We start from the raw sequence: 15,089 nt of genomic DNA, 5'->3' as shown, positions 1-15,089 counted from the left end.
ATCCATCCAATCGAACAGAAAAGAAATGCATTCTCAGAAATGGACCACAATCTAGACCACAGCAAGCCTTAGAAAAGACCATACTATTTATTTTTCATATCATAGTGGAAGAAAGTAGCAATCAGTAGCAAGAGAAACTACAAAAAGTGCTTACTTAAAAACTGAACAATATACTCTTGTATGACCAGTAAGATACTGAGGAAATCTAGGGAATGCTTGAAAACTACTAGAATCAAATAAAAATGAAAGCATAATTTACCAGAACTTCCAGGAAAGACTACAGCCATGAACTTCCAGGAAGTCTACAGCCAGGAATACTGACACTAAAAATCAGAACTATTTGCCAGACAATGGTGTTACATGCCTTTAATTCCAGTGCTCAGGAGGCAGAGGCAGAGGCAGGCAGATCTCTGTGCGTTTAAGGCCAGCCTAGTTTACAGAGCGAGTTCCAGGACAGCCAGGGCTATACAAAGAAACTGTCTCAACAAAAAGCAAGCCAAAGTGAACCAACCAACCAAACAAACAAAATCAGAGCAATCTGAAAAAATAAGACTGACAACAAACTAACCAAAGCAAGCCTCAAATTAATAAAACTAAGATAAAGCAGGGCAGTGTTAATGCTCCTAGAAATCTAGATAGAGAATACTTGGAAACATACACTCTGAAAAGATGGAAAACGTACAAGAAATGGATAACTAGACACACATGACTTATCAGAATTAAATCAAGAAGATATAAACGACTTAAACACCCAGGCTGAAGCAGTAATAGAAGTTCTCCAGCCAAGAAAAGCTCAGGAGTAGATGGGTTCACTGCTCAGTTCTACCAGCCCTCTGGGACACGGGCTCCCCTCTATACTCTCAGAGCCTGCTCACAAGATGGGAGCGTGTGGCCACTGCCACACTCATTCTAGGAGGCCAGCACTACAGCACTGGCCTGACAGCCATGATGCAACAGCAAAGACTAAAGATCATTTTCCTTAATAAACACAGACATAAGAATCCCCAACACAATAGCTCTATACTGAATTTAAGGACACATTAAATCAGACGCTGTGACCAAGCTGGTTTAATTCCAAGATTGCAATGCTGATTCAGCACACCCAAATTAGTAACTATAATACAACAAACACATAAGTAGACTTAAGAACAGAAGTCACATGATCATCTCGATTGACATAAAAAACAAAGATTAGCACACCTTGAGGATAAAAGCCCTGAGGAAACTAGGAGCAGAAGAAATGGATTCCAACATCATAAGCCTGTAGATGGGGCCTGTGACGACGGCTCAGTGGTGTTTGCCATGCAAGTAAGAGGACCTGAACTGTCATCCCCAGACCCCACGTTAACAACACACAACATACGGAAGCCTGAGCGTCACAGCAACACACAACACCACTGTGGAGAAGAGGACCAAACATCGACCGAATGGTGTGATGGCTTCTATATGCTCATCCCAGGGAGTGGCACTATTAGAAGGTGTGACCGTGTTGGACAAAGTGTGTCACTGTGGGGTTGGCTTGGAGATCTTCCTCCTTGATGCCTGAGGATGCCCAGTCTGTCCCTGGCTTCCTTCAGATGAAGATGTAGAACCCTCAGCTCCTCCTGCACCATGCCTGCCTGGATTCTGCCATGCTTCCACATTGATGATACTGGACTGAACCTATGAAGCTGTAAGCCAGCTCCAATTAAATGTTGTCCTTTATAAGACTTGCCTTGGTCACGGTGTCTGCTCACAGCAGTACAACCCTGACTGACAGTCGCTGGTCCATGGGCCTGCTGCCCTACCACTCCACCAACAAGAGACAGGGTAGACCCTATCTCAAAAATGAGGTGCTGAACAATCAAGGTCTGACCCATGAACACATGCACAGGTGAACATTCCCTCACACGCACACATTTACACATACAACACACACACACACACATACACACAAAGGAATAAGCAAAGAATAAAAAGAGGCTGTGTATGACAAATGACCTGATATTATACTAAATGGAGAAAAACAGAGCATTTCCTTTAAAATTAAGAACAAGACATATGGTCATATTCCCATTCAGTAGAATTCAATCTTTAAGCTAGAGCTGTAATGGAAACTTTTTATAAATGTACACAGCAAGTGAATACAGCAGCTGTTTTTCTTTATCCTAGCTAGTTCCCCAATATTGACAATGAAAGACCAAGATTTATCTTCATTTTAAAAGCACAATAACTAGGCATTATAATTCTATTATAATCCCCTAATCTGGCTACCTCCCAGCCAAAATCCCTGAGGAACTGGCATTTTTGTATTGTTCTGTCCCTCTGAGCTTCAGGTGTGTTCTGCCTTGATGCCTCTCTGGACCCCTTTCTCATGGCGACATCCCTCTCCCTCCCGCCTCTGTTGGTAGCACAAGGCCTGCCCTTTTGTCTATATTGCATAGTTGCTGGCTTTTTCAGCTTTTATTGACAAGGCAGAGAATGATGAGATGGGTTACACAAACCTGAGACAGGAGATTCTTGGCAGGAGCATTTCAATATTGGGTCCTGGCGGCAGCAAGGCGTGAGGGCAAAGCAATCAGCATTGGAATAACACAAGGGTAAATTTTATACAGTGCACAACAACACATGCCTGCAGAGAAGTCAGAGGAGAAGAAGTGACCCAAGCAGGAGAACCAAGAGTCAAAATCATATCAATTATAGCACTTCCACAGCAAAATAGCAGAAATGAAAAGAGAAAAAACAACTACAAAATCAGCAGTTTTTCTACATATCAGAAATAAATCAGAAGGGGAAAAATCCCATTCAGTGTCTTCTAAACAAATGAATAATCCTAAAAAGTAATTTAGCCAGCTGGGTGGTGGTGGCGCACACATGTAATCCCAGAACTCTGGGAGGCAGAGGCAGGCGATTTCTGAGTTTGAGGCCAGCCTGGTCTACAGAGTGAGTTCCAGAACAGCCAGGGTTATACAGAGAAACCCTGTCTCGAAAAAAACCAAATCCAAAAAAAAAAAAAAAAAAAAAAAAAAGGTAATTTAGCCAAGGCTGTGAAAGACTTCTATAGTCAACACTAAAGGTGGCCTGAGAAGACGGGGAGACTTCCATCTTTACAGGCTGGCAGAATTGGCAAAGGAGATGACTGTATCACCAAAAATAATCTCTGGATTCAACAGAATTCCCACCAAATTCCAACTACATTTCTTCAAACAACTAGAAATTACAATCCTGAAATTCATTCGGAAACATGACCCCCTGCCCCACAGCCAAAGCAGAAAGAGTGACTGACACTAACTGTCACAGTGTCTGACACCACAGAGCCACGGTAACAGACACAGTTACTGGGACAGAAGAAAGAGAGCAGAAATAAGCTCTCACAGCAGTTGCCACCTCAGTCTAGACAAAGTGTCAAAAACATACACTGGGGAAGGATAGCCTTTTCAACAAGTGGTCCTGGGCCAAAGGCTCAGGGGCCGCCACAGAAGACAGAAGAGGGTATGAGAAGACTGTGCGTGAGGTCCAGACAACCAGGAACTGCTGTGACTCTTCCCTACAAATGACAGGGACGCTGAACTCACTATACCTCAGATAACATGGCTGACCAAAGGAGACCTAAGGACACCACCAACAGACATGCTAACATGGAAGAGGGAATCTTACCTGAGCTCACCCAAGACAAAGACCTACAGGCCATCAGGCAGTTGAGGACTGCCAAGAGGTAGGAGTAGTCTTAGAGATGAGGCTCTAATTGGTTATCAAAACAAAGTGGTCAACCCGGAAACCTTACACATATAATTAACACTGAGCCGAGCCGATTCAGCAGGTTCTTTTACAGATTTATGCATTTATCTATCTATCTATCTATCTATCTATCTATCTATCTATCTATCTATCAATCAATCAATCAATATATATGTTTGTGTGTGTGTGTGTGTGTGTGTGTGTGTGTGTGAAGGAGCAGGAGGGGCAGGAGGCATGGTACTGGTTGGAAGGAACAAAGAGGAGGAGGAGGAAATTATGTAATATTTTAATTTTAAGAAAAAGACTTTAAAATGGTCCTAGGAAAATTGGATTTCCACATTTAGTATATAGTAAACTATAATAAGTAGTAGAAAACTAAGATCTCTATCTGTAATGCTGCATAAAAATCCACTGCAAATGGAGGCCTGTGAGATGGCTCAGCAAGTAAGGGCTTGCTGTAGAGCCTAAGCCGGAATCCCATCCCCGGAACCCACACGCTGGAGAGAACTAACTCTGAGAGTCATCCTCCACCTCCACACATCGGCGAGAGCATGGCCGTACTCCCTCACACGCAACACACAAACAACACACACTGCAGACAAAACATAAACACATGTAAACATTTTAAAATTAATTTAAAATGAATCAAAAAAACCTTAATGTCAGACCTAAAACTCTTCAAATGTTACAGAAAAAGACTTTAAAATATAGGCAAAAGCAAAAACTTTCAGAAAAAGACTCCAATAACATAGGGAATAATCCCAAGAATTGATAGGCAGGAATACATGAAATCAAAAACCTCTTTAACAAAGAAAACAATCACCTCAGTAAAGACGCAGCCCACAGAATGGAAAACAGCAACCTTTGCTGCCAACACATCGGACAGGTAAGGACATTTATCTGGAATGTGAGGATAAACAAGAATTAAACTTCAAAAACATCACCCCATCAAGAAAGGGGCTAATGAACTGAACAAAGTTCTCAGAAGAAATGAAAATGACCAATAACTACACAGATAATGCACAACATGCTCAGCCACCAGGAAAATGCAAATTAAAACTGCTTTAAGATTCCAGTCACCCCAGTCAGCAATGCCACCATCAAGAAAACAAGCAGCAGGGCTGGAGCGTAGCTCAGCGGTTACGAGCTCTTGTTGATCTTACAGAGGTCCTGGGTCCTAGCACCCACACGGTGGCTCACAACATCCTAAACTCATCTTCCAGGTATCTGACAGCCTCTTCTGACCTCTGGGGGCCCATACAGGCAAAACACTCACATAAAATAAAAGTAAGTTTTATATATATGTATATATATATATATGTATATATACATATATATATATATATATATATATATATATATATATATATATATATATATATATATGCATATGCCACACCCAGAACTTGGGAGGTGGAGCTAGGATGGGTCAAGGCTAGCCTGGTCTACAGAACTCTGTCTCAAACACAACAATTAATTAATTAATTTTTAAAAAAAGAAAATAAAGCAACAACAACTGCTTTCAGAGTATGAGGGAAAATGAAGTCTTATATACTACTGGCAAGACTGTCAACTGGTGTGCTACTACAGGTATAAACGTGTATGTTCCTAGGGTGTGATCTAGCTCTATCACGCTTGGGTGGACACCTAAAGGCGTCTAGGTCAGCGCAGCACAGAAGCAGCAGCACGTACGTACGTGTTCACTAACACACTACTTATAACAGTTATGGAAGGCACGGAGGGAGGCAATCATCCCAGATGTCCACTGTCTTAGCCACTGTTCTACTGTGTGAAGAGACTCCATGACCAAGGCAACTCTTACAAGGAAAAGGAATTAACTGGGGCTGGCTTACAGCTTCAGAGGATTAGTGCATTGCCAGCATGGTGGGAGACATGGAACTGGAGAAGCTAAGGACTCTACAACCAGATTCGTAGGTAGCAGGAAAAGAGACACTAGGCCTGGCTTGTGCTTTTGAAATCCCCAAAGACTATTCCCGGTGACACATAAGAGGCTATGAGGCCACACCTGTAGTGGTGAGTTTGGGCTACACTGCTTCAGCTCCTTGTGGGTCATATGCACACACCTGCCCAGGAGCTATCTGGATTCGTGAATGGAAGACATGAAGACAGAAAGGCAGAAAGACACACACACACACACACACACACACACACACACACACACACTCCTTGACTACCTTAAACACTGGGCATTCCTAATCCTTCCCCTGCTACCCCTGACCCAATTGTGTAAGCGAATTCTTACATGGCTGGCTGATTCTCCCTCCAGCAGCTCTAAATCTCATCCATCTCCCTCAGCATCATGACGATCCTCTGTTTTTCTCCCTAGCTGCACCTTAGCCCGCCCAACTCTAAGGGTCCTGCCCTGTGCCCAGACATTGGCATCTTTATTGATAGATCAAAAAACAATTGCAAACAAGGGACCTTTAGGGTTTGGACACCAAGATTCCTGATTGAATCAGAGCATTAGAACCAATCTTTAACACACACCTCCTAATCCTTCTCAAGTAGTGCCGCTCCCTAATGACAGTGCATTTTTGAGCCTGCGGTGGTGTGAGTGGATATGGCCCCCATAGGCTCATGTGTTTGAATGCTTGGCCCATAAGGAGTGGCACTATTAGAAGGTGTGGCCTTGTCGGAGGATGTCTATCACTGTGGAGGTGGGACTCATAGTCCCCTTCTGCTGCCTTTGGATCAAGATGTAGAGCTCTCAGCACCTTCTCCAGCACCGTGTCTGCCTGTACACTGCCATGCTTCCCACCATGATGATGATGGACTGAACCTCTGAACCTGCAAACCAGCCCCAATTAAATGTTTTCCTTTATAAGAGTTGCCTTGGCCGTGGTGCCTCAGAAGTTGGTACCAGGAACTGGGGTATTGCTGTGATAGGTCTGATCATGCTTTTGTCTGGAGGAATGTGGACTTTGGATTAGGAAAGTGCCACTCCCTAAAGACAGTGCATTTCTGAGCCTATAGAGGCCATTTCTTTTCCAGCTACCACATTCAATAACAGATGAATGGATAAAGCAAACATGGCATATATACACAATGAAATGTTACTCAGCCATAAGGAAAAAGGAAACCAGAACATCTGCAGGAGAATAGGCAGAACTAGAAATCACTACACTGAGGGAAGGAAGGAAGACTCAGACAAATACCTCATGATTTCTCCCACATGAAGAATTTATTTTTAATATACGTGGTCTGTGGGGTGGTGTGTGTCTCAGAAGTCGAGAGCCATGAGAAGGAAGGCAGTGACTTCAGGAAGGGCGCCAGCAGGAAAGGGCAAGAGGAACGGCAGAGCGGAGAGAGAGGCCAAGGAAGAAGAACAGACAGCACTGTATGAAAACGCCCTGCTAGAGCCATTCTGTTAACAAGCAGCAGTTGGCCCTGCAGAGGACCAGGATTCAGCTCCCAGCACCCACACGGACGCTCACGGCCACTCTAACTCCATCCAGTTCTAGAGCATCCAACACATTCTTTTGGCTTCCACGGCACCAGACACGAACATGGCACAAATACTTACTTGTAGGCACACATCGTATATATAAAATAAAAAGAAATCAACCTTAAAAAGAAATAAAAATTAAGTAAAAACTCACAAAGCAATTTCCATTTTTCATAAAATGGACATAGAAAATGAACATAAAAGCAACAACTGTGAAATAAAAAAGCTGACAAGAAACACATAAAGCCAACAGGCATGTAAACAGGAAAGCAGTTGTCTGAAAGTTATACTCGACTTTGTGTTTGTTAAGCGTCAATCCTGTCTATAACATGGACATCACGACAACCTCCCTGGGCGCTGTTGTGAATATTAAAAGCAGTGAGCACAATGTACCTGCAATTCTTCAAAGGTGTAGTAGCTACACTACACTTTTAAAGTAGTTGACGAAATTTCTCAGTAGCAATTACATTTCATTAAAATAAAAGTGTTACTGCAATCCAACACTGTCTACAAAGTCCCAGCAAGACTGTCAGTTAGAGACGTCATTATCCTATAAACTCCAGGATAGTTAACCAAGAAATGGCTAATAAATGACAATTCAGTTTAAACATACAGAAACTAACAGGCCAGGCTTGGTGGTGCCTCTCTAGTTCCAGCACTTAGGAGGCAGATGTGGGCAGATCCCTGTGAGTCTGAGGCCAGCATGGTCTACACAGTAAGACCCTGTCTTTAAACAGAACAAAACAGACCAGAAAGCTGGTGGCATAAAGCCATGCGCCACGGCTCCGCCCTGCCATCCCAGCTGCTTGGGGCGTCAAGGCTAGGAGAGCACAGCAGTGGGGAGCACAGCAAGACTCCAGCCAACACAAGGATGCGGGCAACCCTGCCTCGGGAAAGCTCAGCTGGAACAGGGGACCCGACAGCTCGCACCCCTGAAGGTGTGGAGGGCCCGCTGAACAGTTCTGGGAGCACTGCAAGGTGAGGCCCACCCAGAGGAAGCAGGCCACCGAAGAGGCCTCTGCGGTCACTTGCAGCCTGGCGCTGCTTCTGGGTCCACTAGGATGTGAGCAGCTGCCCTCTGCCACAGTCTTCTGCCACTCAGCTGCATGGGACCAAGGAATCATGAGTGGGACCCCGAGACCAGGAGCCTAAACAACTCATCCCTAGAGCTGCTGTCAGGTATTTTGCTCATAGCGATAAAAATAACAGGAAATAAAAGTTCCCATTTGTGGGGCTGGAGAGACGGCTCAGCGATTGGAAGCACCGACTGCTCTACCAAAGGCCCTGAGTTCAAATCCCAGCAACCACATGGTGGCTCACAACTATCCATAACGAGATCTGACGCCCTCTTCTGGTGTCTGAGGGCAGCTACAGTGCACTTACATATAATAAATAAATAAATAAATAAATAAATAAATAAATAAATAAACTTTTAAAAAAGTTCCCACTTGTAAAAGAAATTCTTGGTGAAAAGCACAATATTCGACCAAAACAAAAAGCTCTGGGAAAAAAAAGATTAAATAAATGAGACTTCCCACTGTACATCAAAGCTAACTATACACTGTAATAATCAAATTGTGGCATGTATTAAACAGATCTCTCCCCAAACAATGGCACAGAATAGACAGTTATCTACCTACATTATGAGAAATACAGTGTGTAAAAGTTATTTCAAACACATAGTGATAAGAAGGCTCTTTTTAAAAATATCAGTAGAATTTTAAAATGTAAATTGTATAAAAAAACTACTAACTATACCTTAAAGTATAATAATGAGAAGATGATTACTTAAAACTGCATGGTTCAGAACCGTTGACTAGTTGTAAATGAAAACTCTCATCTACCTAATGCAACACACATATACAGAAAAAAAGATTTAATTACAAAAATCTTAAAATCTTCAGGTAAACAATAGATTGAGAAATGCCTGCCAATTTTAGTAGACAAAATGTCAACGTCTCATCAACAAATTTAAAGGAAAAACAGCTAAGCTGGTGAAATGACTGCCTGGCACGCATGAGACCCTGGGGCAGTGCACCAGCACGGCAGAAAACCACGGTGTGGTGGCACACACCTGCTATCCCACCTCTAGGGAGATGCAGGCAGGAACGTCACAAGTTCATTCTCTGCTACGGAGTAAGTTACATGTCAGAGTCAGCACGTACCATGGGACCCCGTGTACGAAGAGGAGGGGGGGAAGGGGGAGCGGGAGAGAGGGAAGGACAGAGAACACATACCAAAACTGTGTTGTAATCCAACACTCATACAGTAAGGAAGATGGAGAGGTCAATGCCAGCCTGGGTTACCAGTGAGTTTGAGGCCAGCTAAACACCCAGAGACCATGGAGGAGGGGAGGGTCGGGAGGAGGGGAGCACCTCTCCCTCTCGGGAGAGTTGCTAAGCAGCTGCTGCCTTCTGCTGCCTCTTCAGCCCTTCATGTGCTCCTCCTGCTCATCTCAGGCCTCACCAGCTCCTTCAACGCCTCACCTTCAGGCCTCAGGGCTGACAAGCTGTTGATCTCAGCATTACAAATTCCAGATTTCTGAGGGTGCTTTTCTCTTTGGCCAGGCTATGGGCCAGCTACCCCTTGGAGCTGGCTGCCACCCTACCATGCCCCAGCCCCTTGTTGAGGGTTTGACACGGTCCATGCTGTCCTCAGACTATGCAGCCAAGAGTGAGCTTGAGAAGCCCAGAGCCTCCTGCTCCCACTCGGGTCCTGGGATTACAGGCAGGCACCACCATGCTTGACTTCATATGATGCTTGGATGGAACCCAGGGCTTTGTGCACTCAGGCAAGCACCGGCCCAGCTGAACTACACTCAGCCCCAACAGCAAGCACACCACTAAACTAATTTTGCAATACTTTAAAAAAAACAAAACCTGACAGGACTTGTTCACTGTAAGAGGGAAAATGCAAATAACTCTACATTCCAAATGCACAGAGTCAATCCTGGCCTGTGGACATAGCTCAGTAGTAGAGAGTCTGCGAACAGGGATATGATCCCTTGCACTGCCAAAACCAGTTATTGTTCACAGAAGGAATCCTCTGGGCTGCAATCACTGTTCAACGACAATGGCTTATAACTCACTTTTTACAAGCTTTCTGTACACAGTCCAGAAAGCTTGTCCTGTACACATACAATGCAAAGGCATGAGTGGCCCAGTCATTACCTGGTTAAATTCTATCCCTTAAGTACCTTTATACAAGGATTAGCACACAATGGCAATCTATCACTAACCAAAAAAACCTGTTTCTCTTCCGCCAACCTAACAGCACTGTAAGGAAAAAGGCCACTAACTCGAGAGTTCCCATGCTGGGAAAAGGGTGCAGACCATGAGACAGGCACTCCACTCCAGCCAGATTCTCCGTGCCTTTACAAACTAGAAAAGTCTCTTACTGCCCGGGTGGTGGTGGCGCATGCCTTTAATCCTAGCACTTGGGAGGCAGAGACAGGCGGATTTCTGAGTTCGAGGCCAGCCTGGTGTACAGAGTGAGTTCCAGGACAGCCAAGGCTACACAGAGAAACCCTGTCTTGGGGGGAAAAAAAAAAAAAAGGAAAAGTCTCTTACGCTAAAAAACCAGAAAAAAAAAGTCAAATTATATGCCTATTATATCTAGGAAGCCACACACTTTCCCTAAAAATGAAACCTATTTAAAAGGAGAGGATAACTCATTCACTGAAAATACTCAAAGATTCAACCTTTTCTGGGAAGAAACACTGTCAGGAGAAAGCAGGGTAAAGCTAGAGAATAGTGTTCTCTCGAAAGAGCGAATGAAAAGAACATATTCTTTGTGGGGTTGTTTATGTTGCTGACATAAAAACCTCCTGTAGCCCAAGCTGGCCTCAGACTCACACTTCTGACCTTCCCGCTTCGCCCTCCTGAGTGGCGGGATTACAGTGTCCACGTGCCAGTGTTGGAGATGAAACCTATGGCTTGTACACACTAAGCAAGCACTCCTCCAACTAGATCCCCAGTCCCAAAACACATTTTCCAATGGCAAACCCTCCTCTATTTCCCAGTATAAGGGAAAGGGAGTCTACTTTGGAATCATATATGAGATTTGTTATCCAACACATTTATTAGCTTTCCTTGCTAGTGACTCATTTTAGTCTCATCAACGCTAATAAGCAGCTGGCTGTAATATAACTACCAGTTTAGATTACTGTTAATAAACATATAATCTTAACGTCTAACTCAGAAAAAAGAAAATGGCACGGTTCAGAGTACTGTGGTTGTCCTCAGAGGAGGCTTGGAAAAACACGTAGTATTAGTTCCATTGATCACTGAAGGCATGGGGTGATGTGTGCCCATCTTTAGTAAAATTCCCTAAACTTTAAAAGATAATATTAAAGTGTCTCGAGAAATAAAGTGTCTACGCAAAATAAGTCATATATCCGATTTGTCATTTTCTTTATTTTAATAATCAGAGCAACAAATAAAGAAAATCCATATGGAATACCTGAATTTCTAAGAGTTCAACATATTGATTTCTTTGCAAAGAAATTTTGGAAATGATTTACATGATATGCCTATTTACTAATAAAAATATGGGAACATGAAAAAGCATTAATTCCTTGGTCTTTCACCAAGTCACTGGAAGTTAAGTATAAACATCAAAAACTAAAATCAATCACTGAACAACCAAAATTTAAGACACACAGAAGACAGGAGACAGAAGATACTATACACCATAATGTTCATCTTTCAGTGGACGTAATCGATAAATACTATCTAAAGATGATCCCTCAAGAAACATAAATGTGGGCTGCAGAGATCGCTCAGTGGTTAAGAGCACTGACTGCTTTTCCAGAGGTCCTGAGTTCAATTCCCAGCAACCACATGGTGGCTCACAACCATCTGTAAGGGGATCCCATGCTCTCTTCTGGTGCTGTCTGAAGACAGCTTTAGGGTACTCATATACATAAAATAAATTTTAAAAAAGAAACATAAATGCAACTTTTTTGAGATTTATTTGCGCGCGCGCACACACACACACACACACACACACACACACGACATGTATCACACACACACACACACACACACACACACACACACACACACACACACACACACACGACATGTATGAGGGGGTACCACAGTGGCCAGATGAGGGTATTGGGTCCTGATACTTGAGTTGTGGGAAACTGTGGGCCACCTAACACAGGCTCTTCAGACACAATCTGGATCCTCTGGAAGATCAGCAAGTGATGCCTGAACCATCTCCCCAGCTCCACAAAAGCAGCCTTTACAACAGCAAGTGCAGCCTGCAGACATTCACCACCGACTGAAGGAAGACTGTGCAGACCGGAGGAAGCGCAGCCGCACTGTTACACCTGTACACAATACGCACTTCTTACCATGTGCGTGCATTTATACTGAACTCCAGTTTGTAAACCTGTCAATTAGACAGCTTCTTCAAAATCCACTGTATTTCCTCCTCTACACCTAATAAGCCACAGGCTGTTAACTTTATAAAATGGAACCCACTCTAAAGCAATGTTTCTCACCCCATACATCTAGACCCCTTTGGTGGTGGGAGAGTCCAACAGGAATTGCCTAAGAGCATCTGAAAACACAGATATTTACATTACAACTCATGACAGTAGAAACATTACAGTTACAGGTAGCAACAAAAATAATGTGGGGTCACCACAACATGAGGAACAGTATTAAGCAGTCGTAGCATTGAGAACCACTGCTCTAAAATAAATATCTCTCAAAAGATCACGACGTTATGTTCGTCCTTGAAGGAGGGGCTGCGGTTCTTCCAATCCTGCAAGGTTTGGTCATGGCTGACTGTGAACCAAAATGGCTAAAGCAGTTATTATGACAACTACCAACTTTAAAAAATTAATGCATTCACAGAGACTATTTTAAAGTCAAAAATCTCATTTTCTCTTTGTTTTAAGTAAAAAGAACACTGCCTACTGCAAATTCTACAAATTAGTCCCAAATCAGTCAATGTCAGACTGGAAGATAACACACAAACCTAAGGCCTTCCGTGGACACATTAAGACTTGTGGAGCTCCAGTTCTCTTGAAAGGAAAACAAGAAAGAACTGTGAAGGTCTGCGATCTCCACTGATCCCCTCAGGAATGTGAAAGCACGCACGGCTCTTTTAACCTTGTAGTTCTCGAAGCTTTTAAAAGCAATTTATTTCTGCCTAGACAAGCAGTGAGGTCTTCTGTTAATCCCTACTCTAGCCTTCCACCTCAGCAGAGATCCTAAGTTATCTCAAACCACAAATGGAATTCAAAGGACAGGAAGAACTTTATGACAAGTCATGGCAGAAAATGATTTGGCCATGCTCGGAACTGGATTACTTTTGGCAGAGACATTAGTTTAAACGTTTGATAATCAAGCAGAATAACGATCGTTTCTAGAATTCAAAGCCTGGTTTCTCACCTTTCGATATCTAGCCCTAACTTCCAAAAATGTGGGTCAGCACATTTGCACTTTAATTCTACGGCTAAGGATCCAGCGCACATCCTTTTAAAAAGTATCGACTTTGGTACTAACTCTACTAACACCTATAGCGACTCTCTGTTTAAATTTATTTAGTCCACACTTATTTCATGAACTCTCCCACGGCGAAGGCTAGATATAAACCTAATTTATAAAACGGAGGCTTCAGGCCTGTCTGTAATGAAAGGGGCCAGCTAAGGAAGCAGTCCAGGCTTGCGAGCCTACAGCAGTGAGTGAACAGAGGCTTCCCTCGAAATCCTCAATCCACCCAGTCCCGAAACAGTTGCAAATTTCTCCGTCAGCTGATTTGTCCTCCCCTCCGGTTGCACCCACTCTCCTCCGCCGACTCCTGGGCGATCTACACTCATTCGTCCCGGGTGCCACCAATCGCGCCCCTCGCCACCCCCACGATCGCTCGGGCCCCTGACCGCCAACACTCACCCGCGGTAGTAGGCTTTCACCCGGACCTGGTGGGAATGGTCCCCGCCGCCGCCGCACGCGACCGTGTGGGACATGGTGCTGCTGTCCCTCTGGGTCGGCATCTCCTCACTCCCCCGCCTCGCCGCTGGAGGCCGTGGGGGCCGGGGCAGCGCCGGGCGCCGCGAGGGTCTCGGCCTCCCGAGCCTGTCGGGAAGCCGTGGCCGCCCGCCTCGCCGACCAACACGCCTAGCCCGCGGCGCCGAGCGAGCGAAGGGTCGCTTCGCCGCCAAGCCCGAGCCCCGGTGCTCCTCCCTCCGCCCTGCACAACACGCCTCCCGCCGCGGCTCCTCCCACCACGCTCCCTCCCGAGGCCGCATTCCGCGGCAGGGCGGGCTCAGGAGTTGCGGAGCCCCGGCTCTCTCATCCCCACGGGGGGAAGAAAGGCTAGCGGAGGAAACAGGATCCACCAGACTACCACCAGACGCCTTGAAATGGGGACATCCTCAGATATACAGCTATATAATTATAAAACGCGGCCTTTAAATGGAAATATTTGTACAAAACAACCTACAGGGCATCCACGCTCAATGATGTTCCCCCCTATTCTTCTATTTGGACTCGACCCAGGTATCCCGCCAAGCTTCCGGGATGTATTTGCTACGCGGAATTCTGGGATTTGGAGTCCCGATGGGATTCTGGGACTTGTTCCTTAAGTGTAGAGTGCCGCGTTTTCTATCTTGTGCTTCCCGGGAGTAGTAGGAATGGAAATCCTGAAAACAGCTTGAGAATCTGAGGTCATTGGAAACATGGCCTCGTCAAGATATAGAATCTGTTTCCAGTTAAATTCTCCATGTCAATTTCATCGATCATCGAAATTAAACAGTGCCCTTTTGGAAGAACAAGATTTGATGACCTGCTCAGCAAATTCTTTTGTGGGGAGAATTTAATAATACAGGTAGCAAAAGCATTAGTGAATGCAACGAAAGAAGAAACTCAATTGGGAGATACCACAGAAG

General features: G+C 44.5%; 1 protein-coding gene across 2 annotated transcripts in view; it reads right to left on the bottom strand.

Moving 5' to 3' along the window:
• Prkci (protein kinase C iota) overlaps window positions 1-14,408 on the bottom strand; it is a 59,647-nt gene extending 45,239 nt beyond the window's left edge. For both annotated transcript variants that reach the window (XR_007977543.1, XM_052180704.1), the window contains exon 1: window positions 14,095-14,408. Coding sequence is in view for 1 of the 2 variants with exons in the window: in XM_052180704.1 (XP_052036664.1) it covers window positions 14,095-14,195 (101 nt within the window). In the remaining variant the exon portion in view is untranslated. The remainder of the gene's footprint in view (window positions 1-14,094) is intronic.
• Between the last annotated feature and the right edge of the window lie 681 nt (window positions 14,409-15,089).

The sequence above is a fragment of the Apodemus sylvaticus genome, chromosome 4, assembly GCF_947179515.1.
Source record: "Apodemus sylvaticus chromosome 4, mApoSyl1.1, whole genome shotgun sequence".
Lineage (NCBI taxonomy): Eukaryota > Metazoa > Chordata > Mammalia > Rodentia > Muridae > Apodemus > Apodemus sylvaticus.
The sequence above is the reverse complement of the archived record's forward strand: the minus strand, read 5'-3'. Positions and strand labels throughout refer to the sequence as shown.